A 14856-nucleotide genomic window follows, 5' to 3' on the forward strand; every position below is an offset into this window, starting at 1 on the left:
TTTAGGAAGTGTCTACTTAACGGATTTCAGTTGACCTTGTCTTTTTTTTTTCCTTCCAGTGTTCATTGCTCACAGGTCTTCCAGATTTGGTCATTCCGAGACCTGCCCTCTCTCCTACACCTTCACATGCTTCCCCACCCCCAACTCTGGCTAAAATGTCTCTGTTCAACAGGGCAAGAGCAACAGAGTCTGAGCTGGTGCTTTGTAACCACCTTTATATTGGCACAGGTCCACGATGCTGGGTGTCCCTCCTCCATCTCCCTTTATATCCAGAAATTTCCATGGGTTCCAAGCATCCATTTGTGTGTATACACACACACACACACGAAGTTTACTTAAGTTTAAAAATGTGAGAGGGACAATTCAAAGAATTCAAGCACTGAAGAATACCTTTACTCACACAGAATCTCTTTTTTGTCTTAATTGTATTTTAGGACAGTGAAAAAAAAGGATTTATAAATAAAATCTATGCCATCCAGGAGGTTTGTATCAGTGTCCAGAACATCCTAGATGAAGTGGCTTCCTTTGGCGAAAGGATAAAGAAGTGAGTGAGTGATGCTGACATGTGAGCCCTAGCCTTCTGTGGGACAGAGTGGCCATTTGTTTTTCAGAGGGTGAAATGCCACATTCTTTTTGGCAGGGGAGACTCCTTCTGGGTGATCTATTGCTCAGTTTCTTCATTATTTACTTTGTTTCTGCCAGTCTTTGGTTTTATGAAAGTTCTGTCAATTTCCTTCCTGAAATTTAGAACATATTGGTTGGAAAGAAGTCCTACTTGTAGCTTTGAAGAAATAACACCGTCCTAAATTTTAGCACATTTTCAAGTGAAAGACTTTGTTCTTAAATGGAATATGAAATCGTGATAGGAAAAAAATAAACCAAGCTAGATGAGAATTTCAGGTAATCAAGACACAGCTTCATTTTATTATTGGTTGACTTACACTGTCATTGAGGAACTCTAAAATTTTTTTAAAAATCAGATTGTATGCAGCACCCTGCAAAAATATTTTCAAATTTATGTATCTAAGTAGCTGAGATCATAGTTACAGATGAACTAAACTAATGCACTTTTAATAATTTAAAAAAAGGAATCCCCTTTCCTAATTTAAAATATAGCTTCACTGAAAGCTAATGTAAAATTAAGAATACAAGAATATTAAGAATATTCCTAATATAAAAATATAATTATAGTCTTAATTTTACATTACTTGTATTTTACTTGAAATAATTTTATTTACTAATGAGCTTTTAAAAACGACTGTAAATTCCATTAAGTGGATTTACAAGTATTGATGATCAGTTAAAAATATACCGAAGCCCCATACTTTTATTAAAGTATGTGGAAATTTGCTACATAACGATTGCTAAGTAGTCTATTCAAGAAGAGGTGCTGTATATCCAGATAAGCCTACATATTCCTAGTTCATGTATCAATTCATTGTTTATTTTTTATATTTTATTCACCAAAAGTGTTCTACAGATTTGAATATTTGGGCATAGACATTTGAAAGGAGTAAATTATTTAAAGGTGTGAGACATTCACCTAATGCTTTTCATGTTTCAGGGAATAATGCATTTTACTTTGTATAATTTTTAAATACATTTCCACATATGCATAGATGCTGAGTTTCCATTTTTTTATATCATATTAGAACAGCCACCCTCTCACTCCAAATGTACAGCAGCCTTCCGTCTCAGACTTCTGAAGACTGATTCCTGCATCTTTTTCCTTCTTCCATGTTATTTCCAAGAGTGTTCCTTTGTTCTGTACACCCTATCCATGAGAGCCAAGTGTGAAGTCTTAAATAGGGCATTTCCCTTTTGAGTGTTGTCCTTTCTCTGAGGTACACTGTGTGTTGATACCGGATGGAAGTATCTCATTTATGCCATAAGATGCTGGGCCAGCTCTGAGGTCAGGCAAATGTATGCCTGAGAGGGAGAAGCTTCTTTGTAACCCTGGGTGGTAGGGGACCTCGGGTACTTGGCTAGAAAACATCATAGCCAGTTGAAGGATATGGCCAGATGCTGGCTGTGGACCAGCCTGGGGAAAAACTGAGTTTTGGAGAACTTCCCACAGGCATAGACAGAGGCATAGGTATAGGGTGAGGTATAGAAACATGCATAGGTTCCAGTGAGTCTTAGGGAGCCATCTTTTCCGAATAATTTTTTTGAATATTAAAATAGAAGAAGTCCCCTGGGGTTGCATGAGATAAAATGCATCTACCCAGAAAGCAGATTCAGAAGCAATCATTAAGTACAAAATGAAAAGCCTCTATAATTACCACATCTTGTTACTAAATAATCATTCCAGAACTTTCTTGAATTGCATCTTTTTTGGGGGAAGATCATAGTCTAGATTTAGTTTTCATGATGCACTGTGGAAATAGAAAAGGGCAGTCTTTTTTTCTGACAATAGCTGCACTGGTAAGGATTCCTTGCCATGTATCCTTCCAAGAGGAGAAAGAAGAACACAGCCCTTCAGGAAGGCTGCCCAAAAAAAAGGGTTTTCTGACTGAGGAGCCGGTGCCCTTCCACATTGAGGAGTGTTGATGGATGGCTCTGAGCTGAGCCCCAGGAAAGCAAGCAGACCCTCAGCCTTCTGTTCTCTCTGCAAGTGTCAGTGAAGGAAGGAAGGCACGATCCTTTCCCAGGTGGCAGTTAAACAGGGTGCTCACTCTGGCCACGGGGGAGGAAAAAGACAAAGAGAAAAGCTAGCCCCCGAGTTACTGAAAACAAGACAGCAAGACTGATCTAATGTTGGCTCTTTTACTAGGAAAAACAATTTTAGTAAGCACTGGACCTTAAGCAGACACAAAAGGCAAGCTACGTGGCCACAAAGCTGAGGATTCACTCCTTGGTGTTATGCGGAAGCAAACTGCAGAAGAAAATCTCTTAATCGTCCTTTACTGGATCAAAAACACTGGACAAACTCCACCCCAGGTGCACATAACATCCCTGACCAGAAGAGGAGAGAAAATTAAAAATATTCACATTTATCCATATCACATATAATTTCATATTTTCTTGAGGTGTCTTTGGGGCCCTCGTCACTGTGACAGACTCCGAGAGTGGACTAGCTCTGAAAATATCACTTTGATTCACATGTTACCCTCACTACCGGTCCACCTCGATATAAGAAAAGTTGTCCTTATTTTTAAGTGGGGAAGTTGAGGCATAGAAAGGTTGATTCCTCTAAAGTCATATGGCAGAATCTAGGCTGTGGATGCAGATCGGATACTTTCTTCCCTCTTTTCATTAAACTGCGCTGAAGTGTCACTCAACAGTATGAGGACCTTAGAGGCAACTGGGTGCCTGGAAACGGTGACATAGTTACGTACCCAACACCCGAGACTCCATGCAATGGTTCTGTTTTACTACTTTGCCTCTTTCTCTTAAAAACTATGAGATTCACTACAGAATTTCTACAAAAAAAACCCTAAATGATTATAATCGTTCCATGTTCCATTTCCCTCATTTTCTACATCCTTTTTTTTTACCTTTTCTCTCATTTTGACTTTTCCTTTTGTCTCACTATAGTCCTTCCCATCTTCTCAGTACTGTCTTTTTTGTAATTTCCCCCACTGCCGTTCATTGATCCTGTTTTTGTTCTTTGTTCTGATGTTATCTCACGTCAACACGCAGTCTTGCAGCCTTCCCCGACCCCCTCCGTTATCCATCATCAGCCATATGAGAACACGGCAGACCCATCAGTTATAACCCACTTTGCCAGCTTACACTCCATTTTCGCCGTCTTTCCAACACATCTACCATGTGCTCTCCTTTGCCAAAAATAACACAGGGAGAACAGTAGTCAATACTGACTTTATTTCTTAATCATCTCTGTATTTCCGGGAAGGGCAATGATGGCAGGTGAATTTTTACAAGGCTGACTACTCTGTTCCCGCTTCCTGACTTCTACATCCATTTGAAACATAACCGAAGTGAAAAGGGAATAGTATTCCTCAAAGGAATTCTAAACTAGGGAGGATTTACACAACAGTGTAAGAGTTAAGTCTACAGACAGTTGCTGACATTTCATTTCCAGTGTCTGGAATCCACTGTGAGTTGACAGAAGAAAAGAATGGTAGGCCCAGGGGCATTCTCCTCTATGAAAATTGGGAGAAAACAAGATTGGCTACTTGTTTTAGAAGCAGAAAAACACCTTTAAAAAAAATTTTTTTTTTTTTTAACCACATAAGGAGTCCCCCAACTAGTGCAACTTCAGACCCTGAAGTCACTCGGGACCATCTGGAAGGGTTGGTGGCAAGACTTGTTTGCGTGGGCCCTGCTTTCATGAAACTCGGCACATTGTGACTCACCTGTGTCCTCTGGTAGGCTCACTACAATTGCCTTCTGTTCCAGAGAGAAGTGCAGTCTTACTCGATCCCTAGTCCAGAGTCTGAGTCAGAATCCCATTTATTTTAACCTTTGTTTGAAAACAGTGTGAAGTGCTCAGATTGCTGATGTGTTAATTTCTTCCTCAGTACTTTCAACTGGACTGTCCCGTTCTTAAGCTGGCTGGCCATTGCGGCCTTGTGTGTGGGCACGGTCATCCTGTACTTCATCCCGCTGCGATACCTTGTCCTCGTCTGGGGTAAGTAAAGCCTTTGTTTTTTTTTTTTTTTGAAACTGTCTTAGATATACTAGGAACGAACGATTTTTAAGGGATGAGTTATACTGTATTTATGATCACGAAGCTACTCCATGATGAACAGAGACAGGCCAGTTAAAAATCACAGCAGTAGGAAGATTTAGGTCTACCTACAAAATGCATTTTTCTTCTCTGGCACCGTAGGCTCCATCATACTGTAACCGTGCAGCTGTGCAGATTCTTCATATATCAAAGCGTAGCTTTGTCTAGATAGCATGCGGATTTATTTCCACCACTTATACCTAAACAGAGGCATTTCGATCCAGGTGGCGCGTTTAGGGCAATATGCTTTTGCGCTGTGGTACTTTATCTTGTGGAAGCGTCCCTAAACACGGACTGCATATGGCCGCCTGTTTAAGAGGTCACCTTTAGGATGCAGGCAAAGGGTCCTTGGCACTGACAGGCTGCTTAGGAACAAGAAACCTGCTTTATGTGTACGAAACAAAAGTGCTTCTGCAAAAACCCACTTTAAAGGTGATGTTTCCCAGTCCTCTTTTTATGCTGCATGCCAACAGTTCCTCCGGCCCTAGGCTCCACTTAGATGATAGTTTCAGATTCTTCATTGTTTTAGGGTTTCTACTCCTTATCTGAGAGAAATCGTGCTCTGAAAAAAACGGTCAGTCTCTATGATGGACTCACATACAAAACTACATTAATGATATATATATAAACAAGACCGGGGAGAAGGAGGTTTCTCTACTTGCCGCCGGCCTGCACACACCCAAGATTGCTAACATACACAAAATGCAAAGAACCAAAATGGGTACAGATTCCAGAAAACACATGTTTACACTAAAAGCAAAAAGATCAAAAGGAATGTTTTGTTATTTTCTTTTTAAGACTTTTAAAGAAATGTGACAGAGGGGTCTGAAGTCCCCACACCCTCCAGTTTTAAGATTCCTATCGCCCTATTCTTTTTGGTCTGTCTTGTCATATCCTGAGTAAGCCCTCTTACCCTTTATCGTCACTCTGCTTACCTTTACAGCTTGGGTAGGGAGGGGAGGTGGGGGAGATGACGATGATTTTTTCCCTTGTTGTAATTTAAACAGTTTCAAATAAGATAGTACTTGCACTACACAGGGAGAGAGGCCTTTCTTCCCTCTGTTCAAGCCCTCATCTTTCATTCCTTCCTTTGATATATAAAACAGATGCTGTTTTCTTGAAGGAATTAGGGTAGGGCATGAGGCGTGGCAGTTTATTATCTCTAACCTTCCTAGGGTCGGGTCTGCCATCTCGGCTGTGATAGGTGATGAACCTCTGGTTTTGTTTCCCAGCGCTCGCAGAAATTGGAACCCAGGGCAGACATCTGGCTCTGTAACCTGGGGTGGCCTCACTGGCTCTGTCTTAAACGTCATTCTTAGAGAATGTGTTTGGGCCTCTTGTTTCATCAAATGAAATAAAACAAGAACAGTATTTCTGGAGTGCTAGGTGATTGCTGAAGTATTAACTGGAAATTTAAGACATGGGTCTCACATGGGGAGACGGACCAAAACCAAGAATGCAAAAGAAGTTTATTCTGCCGAACTTCCTGAAGAAGAGCCAAGAGGCTCTAACTTTTGACCCAGTTTGTTGACTTCATATAAAGCTGCTCATTTATTTTGTACATGTGAATGCTTGGCCACTTATTAAGTACAATACAAATTTCAAAGAGCAGACTTAGCACATTGAAATCCTACCTTACATCCCAGAATATGCAGAAGAGGTACCTCTGGTTTTATACATTGTTTCAACATTTCTGTCTCATTAGAGTTTTTGTTTCCATACCAGCCCCAATTTCACCTGTATGTACCCCTCAAGCATGTTTGCTCTCAGGTAGCATAGAGCATTAACTGCCGAATAACTTTGTAGGGGTAGATACGGCTCATCCGTAATGGTTCTCGGCTGTTCTATTCCAAAAGTGATCCAAGTAGGTCAATCACAGCATCTTTTGCAAGCACGAAATTTAAATTTTGTGTAATTTAAAAGGAAAGTGGCTTCCTGAAAATCTCAATGCCGGAGATGTAGAAATGGAAACCCCCGCCACCCCAGTGAGAACTTTTAAAATCTACTCTCTTAGCAACCTTCAGATATGCAATGCAGTAGTAGTAACTATCGTCATCTTGTTGTACATTATATCCCCATCACTTATCTTGTAACTGAAAATGTGTAGCCCTTCACCCATTTCACCCATCCTCCCACCTCTGGCCTCTGGTAACTGCCATTCTGGATCTACGAGCTTGGCTTAACGTATTTTTTTTAACTCCACACACAGGTAGGGTCTTAGGGTGTTTGTCTTAGACTCATTTCACTTAGCGTAGTGCTCTCGAGGCCCACCTGTGCTGCTGCAAATGGCAAGATTTCCTTGATTTTTATGGTTAATCCGCTGTGTATACATACACCCTATTTTCTTTATTCACTCATCTGTCGGTGGACACTGAGGTTGTTTCTGTGTCTTGGCTATTATAAACAGTGCTGCAATGAGCACGGGCCGGGAGGGCGTATTTATCTTTTTGAGTTTGTGTTTTTTGTTTTCTTTAGATAAATATCCAGAAGTGGAATTGCAGGAACATAGGGCAGTTCCATTTTTCTTTTCTTTTTTTTTTCAGGACTACCCATTCTGTTTTCCACAGCGCACCAGCTTACATTTCCACCAACAGTGCATGAGGGTTTCCATTTCTCCACATGCCTGCCAACACTTGTTATTCCTTGTCTTTTTGGTAATCGCCATTCTAACAGGTGTGAGGTGATAGCTCGAGGTGTTCTTGATTTGCAGTTCCCGACAGTGATGTTGTGCATCTTTTCACATTCTAGTTGGCCATCTGTAGGTCTTATGTGGGAAAATGTCTACTGAGAGCCTCTGCCCATTTTTTTAAGTGGATTGTGTTTTTGTCTTTGCTATTGAGTTGTATTAGTTCTTTATATATTTTGGATATTAGTCCCATAGCAGAGATAAGATTTGCAAACATCTTCTCCCATTCAGTAGGTTGCTTTTTCATTTTATTGATGGTTTCCTTTGCTGTGCAGGAGCTTTTTAGTATGATGTAGTCTTGTTTATTTTTACTTTTGTTGTTTTTGCTTTTTTGGAGTCAAATCTGAAACATTGCCAAGACCGATGTCAAGGAGCTTACTGCGTTTATTTTGTTCTTGGAGTTTTATGGCTTCTGGTCTTACATTCAAATCTCTAATCCATTTTGAGTTAATTTTTGTATATGATATTCGATAGTTCACCATCATTCTTTTGCATGTGGTTGTCCAGTTTTCCAACACCATTTATGAGACTGTCCTTCCTCCATTGTATATTCTTACTTTGTCATCATTTTATTGATTATACACATGTGGGTTTACTTCCTCACTTTCCATTCTGTTCCATTAACCCATGTGTCTGTTTTGATGCCATTATCATACGATGATATCAGGGAGCGTGATGCCTCTAGCTTTGTGGTTCTCAAGACCGCTTTGGCTATTTGGGGTCTTTTGTGGTTTAGGTTTGTTTGTTCTGCTTCTGTGAAAAATGCCAGTGAACTTTTGATAAGGATTGCACTGAATCTGTAGATTACTTTTGGGTAGTCTGAATATCTTAACATTATTCTTCCAATCCATGAACATGGACTATCTTTCCATTTATGTGTGTTATCTTCAATTGCTTTCATTAATGTCTTATAGTTTTCAGTATACAGGTTTTTCACGTCCTTCTTTAAATTTATTCATAGGAATGTTATTCTTTTCGATGTGATTGTGAATCGGATTGTTAATTTATCTTTCTGATAGTTCATAATTAGTTTTTGAAACAAAATAGATTTTTACTGATTTTGTATCCTTGGTTTGCAAATTGGCCCCCAAACTGACAAAAGAGGCAGACCATTTCAGACTGGTAGGTGGCAGATTTAATATACAAGGGAACTCACTTATGAGGCTTGTCTTGGGTGGCTACAGGCAAGTAAATCTCCACCCCTGCCCACCTGAATCTTACAAGTTTACAAAGAGGAATTGACTGGGCTCAGTCCCATACACTGTTCAGATGGTCTTAATAACACCTTCTTCTTTCAAGGCTATGTCCTTGGAGCAGTTCCCACTGTGGGTATAGTGGGCAAAATGTACATTTCAAAAACCAAAGGGTGAGGAGCCTCTAATTGCTAGAGTTCAGCAACCAGGTCAACCACAGGTCATATCCTCTCCATTAGCTCTTCCCCCAAATCCTGCAGTTTCACTGAATTCACTTATTAGTTCCTTTTTTTTGGGGGGGGGTGGACTTTAAAAAGTTTTCTATATATAACATGATGTCATTTGCACATACTGAGTTTTTCTTTCCAATTTGGGTGTTTTTATTTCTTTTTCTTGTTTGATTGCTCCAGCTAGGACTTCCAGTACTTTGTTGAATAAAAATGGTGAGAGTGGACATTCTTGTCTTGTTCCTGAACTTAGGGAAAAGCTTTCAGCTTTTCACCACTGAGTATGATGTGAGCTATGGGTTGTCATATATGGCCTTTAATATATTGAGGTATGTTCCCTCTATATCCACTTTGTGGAGAGTTTTTATCATCAATGGATGTTCGTGTCAAATGGTTTTCTGCATCTATTGAGATGATCATCTGATTTTTATCCTTCATTTTCTTCACATGGTGTATCATACTGATTGATTTGCAGATGTTGTACCATCCTTGCATCTCTGGAATAAATCCCAATTGTGGTGAACGAGACTTTTAATTGTTCAATGCAGTTTACTAATATTTTGTTGAGGATTTTTTCATCTCTGTTCATCAGAGATATTGGCCTGTATTTTCCTTTTTTTGTGTGGTGTCTTTGTCTAGTTTTGGAAACACAGTAATGCTGGCCTCATAAAATGAGTTTGGAAGCATTCCCTTCTCTTCTAGTTTTTGGAAGAGTAAGAAAGATTGCTATTCTATGAGTGTTTGGTAGAATTCACCAGTGAAGCTGTCTGGTCCTGTTTTTGAGGAGGTTTTTGATTACTGATTCAGCTGCCTTCCTAGTAATCCAGTCTGAATAGAAATTTTCTATTTCTTCATGACTCAGTCGTAAAGACTGTATGTATCTAGTAACTTGCCCATTTCTTCTAGGTTTCCACTTGTTGGTGTTTAATTGTTCATACTAGTCTCTTATGATTCTTTATACTTCTGTGGTTTCAGGTTTAACATATCCTCTTTCGGTTCTGATTTTATTTGAATCTTCTTTTTTTCTTGGCAAGTCTAGCTAATGGTTTGTCATTTTACCCATCTTTTCAAAGAATCAGCTCCGAACTTTATTATTCCCTTCCTTCTACAACTTTGGGGTTTTGTTTTCCTTTCCTGGTTCTTTGAGGTATAAAGTAGATTGAATTTTTCTTTTTTATTGAGGTAGGCATTTATTGCTATGAACTTCCTTCATAGAACTGCTTTGGTTGTACCCCATACATTCTGTTTTCATTTTTCTCAAGGTATTCTTTTATTTCTTCATTGATGCACTGGTTTAGTAGCATGTTATTTAACCTCCCCATACTAGTGGCTTTTCCAGTTTTCTTTTTGTAATTGATTTCTAGATTCCTACCATTGTGGTTGAAAAAGATGAATATGATCTCAGTCTTCTTTATTAAGACCGGTTTTGTGGCTTAACATATAAGCTGTCCTGGGGAATGTTCTGTGTGCACTTGGGGAGAATGTGTATTCGCCTGCTTTTGGATGGAATGTAGTGTTGATGTCTGTTAGGTCCATATGGTCTAACCTGTCATTTGATGCTGATGGTTCCTTATTGGTTTTCTGCTTGGATGATCTAGGTGGTGATGTGAAGTATTAAAGTACTCTAGTATTATATTGCTATTTTTCCCTTTATGTTTGTTAATATTTGCTTTATAAGTTCAGGTGCTCCTATGTTGGCTATATAAAATATTTTAAAATGCTAGATCTCTTGCTGGGTTGGCCCCTTTATCATTATGCAATACCCTTCTTAGTCTCTTATTACAGTGTTTGTTTTAAAGTATGTTTTGTCCAATGTAAGCATAGCTACTCCAGCTTTCTTTTGGTTTTCATTTGCACGGAGTATGATTATCCAGTCCTCACTTTCAGTCTGTGCATGTCTTTGCATCTGAAGTGCGTCTCTTCTAGGCAGCATATATATAGACGGACGGGTCTTGTTTTTTTTTATCCATTCAGCCATTTGACATCTTTTGACTGGAGAATTTATCTTATTTACAGTTAAACTAATTATTACAGTTAAACTACCTATTGGCATTTTGTTAATATTTTCTGTTTTGTAGTTCCTCCGTGTTCCTTTTTTCTTTTGCTCTCTTCCTTTGTGATCTGATGAGGACTGTGCTTGCTTTAGTATCTTTTGTGTATCTAGCATAGGTTTTTTGCCTTGCTACATATTACAACTTACAACAGTCCATTTTAAGTTGGTAACAATGTACGGTTGGATGCATTCTAAAGCTCTACATTTTAACTCTTCACCCACGTGTTCTGTTTTTGATGTTACACACTCATCTGGAGCCCCCAAAATACAAGTTCCTTTCAAGGGGAGGCCAGTGGGTTAGAGCAACAGCACAAAGACGGCATCCTGCAGCGTCCATGTCCTCAGAGCACTTTACCAAGCCTCTGGATGTATGGCGAGCCTGAAGCTCCAGGACAGTCGGATAGGTCTCTCTCGCAGATAGACTGTGGCTGTTTTAGCCTGCTGTCTGTGGGGTGGCAGCCTGCCAAAAACTCTAATTGTTACAGTCCTGTAGGACCCAGAAATACAAGCCCCATGCCCACCAGAGTAGGAGCTCAGGGGGCATTCCCTCAGTGGCAGCTGTAAAATCCAGGCCACCAGATATATGTCAAACCTCCCCTGAGAGAGACTGCTGCTCTGGAGCATGGGACAGTGCCTACTCTCCAAGACTTCTGGAGAAGTTTACAGTCAGCCCTCACATGTGTGTTTAATTAGAAGCCTGCCCCTTAGGCAGTGACTAGGATGATAAGCTTAGGGTCTGTGACAAAGACTGAGCATCTGAGTCTGTTGCCTCTAGCTACATCCGCAGGGTCGGAGCTGTTTAAAAATTTTTTCTTTGGTTACAGTTCTGTGGGACCTGTGAGCATCGCCACATTGGCCACCACAGCCAGGTGATACACAGGTGTCCCCCAGCAGCAGCTACAAAAGTCAAGGATGTCAAACAAGGATATAGGCTCCTTACTGGGAGATATTTATAAGTGATAGTGAGGCAGAGAGTGCAAAGACTGCATCCAGCGGAGTCTGTTCCCTGAGAACTCCATAAACTCTCTTAAGTGTGCCAGACCAGAGGGTTGACCAGCAGCCCAAAGCTCCTCTGTAAGCAAATAGGCTTCTTTCTCAGAAAGACTGGGGGTGGCTTTCAGTCTGCTGTCTGTACAGTGTCCTGGGGATGGTAGTCTGCCAAGAATGGTCTGAGTGTTAGAGTCCCATGCAACTCAGGAATGGAAGCAACCCTGGCCTACTTAGCCCAGCAATCAAGGGGTGTCCCCTTGCTGGCAGCCACAAAAGCCAAGGCACCAGATGTGTGTAAAAGCTCCCCTCCAGGAAATGCTGGTGCTCTGAAGCATGGCCGAGGGAGAGCGTGAAGCTGGTGCCTGCCAGTCGGAGGGTAAAGATGGCTCACTGGCTTTACGAGGCAGAGTGCAGGGTATCCCAGCAGGCTGCTGCCCGTCCAGCTGAAGCTGTAAGGTTACACGAAAGAGATTCATTTGCTCAAGTCTGGGTCCTTTCCCAACGGCTGCTTCCATGCTGCATGCTGAGGCAAGGGAGTCTGCACACGAGCCCTTTGAGCCATTTCTCAGTTCACTACAGCTCTTTAGGTCATGATTTTCAAAGCCAGATGTGTCGGGGGCTCATCTATCAGGTATAGGACTTAAAAGCTGGGTGCCTGATATAGGGTATAACCTGCTGCTCTTCAGAGAGAAGCTCTATGTTTGTGAGTTACTTGTGCTCGTGGGTTGCCTTGCTGGGGTAGGACTTATAATGAGATTTTGTCTCAGCCTCTCCTACCCACTTCCATTGGCCTTTTCTTGTTCCCTGATGTGAAGAAGTCGCTCAGCTGGTTTTCAGGGCCTTCTCGGAACTGTTCCATAGGTGGCTGGAGATTTGGTGTATTCATGGGAGGAGGTGAGTTCAAGGTCTTCCTACGTTGTCCTAGTGAGCCACCTCCTAGATGTAAAGCCAGACATAAAACCGGGGCACAATGCGTGTGTAAAAGCTTCCCTCAGGGAGATCCTGAGCCTCTGCGGGGTGTGGCAAAGGGAGAGTGTGGAGATGGCCTGCACCGGCTGCCGCAAGGCAGAGGGAAAGTGCAAAGATGGCACCCCAGGCTCTGGCTCCAGAGAGCACCCTGGCCGTCCCTTGAATGTGCGTCTAACCAGATGCCCACCCCTCGGCCGGATGCTCCAAGACAAGCAAATGAGCCTCTCCCAAAGTCCAGGTACCTTTCAATTAACTGCTTCCACGTTGGCCCCGGGGTGACTCCAAGCATGCAAGCCCTTTGAGAACCATTTCTCAGATCACTGTAGTCCTGTGGGTCTCATGGGCGGAGCCCCATTGGTTTTCAAAGGTAGGTATTTTGGAGAGTCGTCTCATAGGTGCACGTGTTACAAGCTGGGGGTGCCTGATGTGGGGTTCAAACCCTTCGCTCAAGGAGAAGCTAGAGCTTTTGAGTTCCCTCCTGACCGTGGGTTGCCACACTGGGGGTAAGGTTCCTGGTGAGATTATGTCCCAGCCTCTCCTACCTGCCTGCTTCCGAGTGAGCCTTCACTCAGCACCCGGAATGTGGCAGGACAGTTCGGGGTCATCTTGCATCACCACCTTTAATGCTGTTTATTTTTTTTAAAAAGCTGGTGGTAAACTCTTTCTCATTTCAGGTCATTTTCAGAAGGGGAAAAAAAAAAACAAGGGCAGCTGTCTTCTAAACATTTAGTTTGCATAACATTAACACCTCCCCCCACTCCAAAAAACAGTAAGGTTTATCTTTTGAAAAAGGGAAAACCAGTAAATCAGACTTTTTGCCTTGAATAGTTTCATCATAGATGAAATACTAAAGCCTTCTAAGTAATAGGACACTGAGTGGCAAGGCAAGTTACGCATTGCACGTTCTTACCAGGTGCCTTTTGTTTCCCAAATAAAAAGCCTTTCCTGCTGGGAAGAAGCCACTGAAGTACAAAGAGAAAACCAGAGCTGCCATTGAGTTGGGGATGGATCGAGAAAGGAGACAAAGAAAGCAACAGGAAAAGGGGAGACGGAGGGAGCGTGGGAGGAAGAAAACAGGGTGTACGGGTTCATTCAGTCAAGACTGAAGAGCCGCTTAATCTAGATCTTCAAATCACTGCAACATGTGGAAATAGACGTGATGTTTCTAATTCCTAACTTCGGAGATTTCAATAATGTTTGATCTATCACTTTTTCAGGCATCAATAAATTTACAAAAAAGCTTCGGAGTCCATATGCAATTGATAACAATGAGCTCCTTGACTTCCTTTCCAGAGTCCCTTCAGATGTACAAGTGGTATGTAGGTTTCACTATTACTGCTATTTAATGTCGGATGGCATTGGGTTTTCACTTTTCATCCTTTTAATTTCAAAGGTTTTAGAAGAGCCACTTAAAAAGGCCAGCAGCTGATTTTGTCTTTCAGGAATTTAGTCCACTTGGGGTGTTACCCAAGAACTTTTAAAAAGCATGAGGAACAGAGAATGAGAGAGGGCTGCATCAAGAACCTACCAGGGCTCATAGGGGCAATTTTCCTCCAACAGAAGTTTCACCTGGTTTGTGAAGGGAAGTCACCATTACTTGAAGGGAGGAAACGGGAATATAGATGATGAAAGCAAGATGTGCTAGTGAACATTTGAAAAACCCTTCTTTGCATAATTAACTGAGTTTTAAAAATGTATCTTGGAGACAAGTGTGTGGGTGGGGTGGAGAGTAACTGCTTTTTCAAGACTGGGGCACATCTCAATCCTTTAAAATTCCTTGAGGTTAACTCATGCCCATTCATCAGTTAATTTCAGAATAAATGAGAAATGTTTTTATCAAAATCATGACACTGTGTTGCAGCCATACCTTTCTTTCTTGCTTTGTTTCAGTTGAGTTTTCGATTTGGTATCCCATGTGAGAGTAGGCTGGAGGGAGATTAAGCCTAAATTAAACAAACAGTAAATTTGCAAAGAACCATTATCCAGCCTTTCAAAATTAAGATAAAGATGGTTTTGCTTTTAATGTAATGTGTTACTGACAGCAA

The 14856-nt window shown here is 41.3% G+C and overlaps 1 protein-coding gene across 10 annotated transcripts in view; it reads left to right on the forward strand.

Moving 5' to 3' along the window:
* The window catches only part of MCTP1 (multiple C2 and transmembrane domain containing 1), a 501045-nt gene that overhangs the window by 483891 nt on the left and 2298 nt on the right, over positions 1-14856 (forward strand). For all 10 annotated transcript variants that reach the window (XM_045796258.2, XM_045796260.2, XM_045796261.2 and 7 more), the window contains 3 exons: positions 435-544; positions 4485-4594; positions 14029-14126. In XM_045796258.2, the coding sequence (XP_045652214.2) occupies positions 435-544; positions 4485-4594; positions 14029-14126 (318 nt within the window). The remainder of the gene's footprint in view (positions 1-434; positions 545-4484; positions 4595-14028; positions 14127-14856) is intronic.

This window comes from Ursus americanus, chromosome 5, assembly GCF_024610735.1.
Source record: "Ursus americanus isolate L20-20 chromosome 5, mUrsAme1.1.p, whole genome shotgun sequence".
NCBI classification, from domain to species: domain Eukaryota; kingdom Metazoa; phylum Chordata; class Mammalia; order Carnivora; family Ursidae; genus Ursus; species Ursus americanus.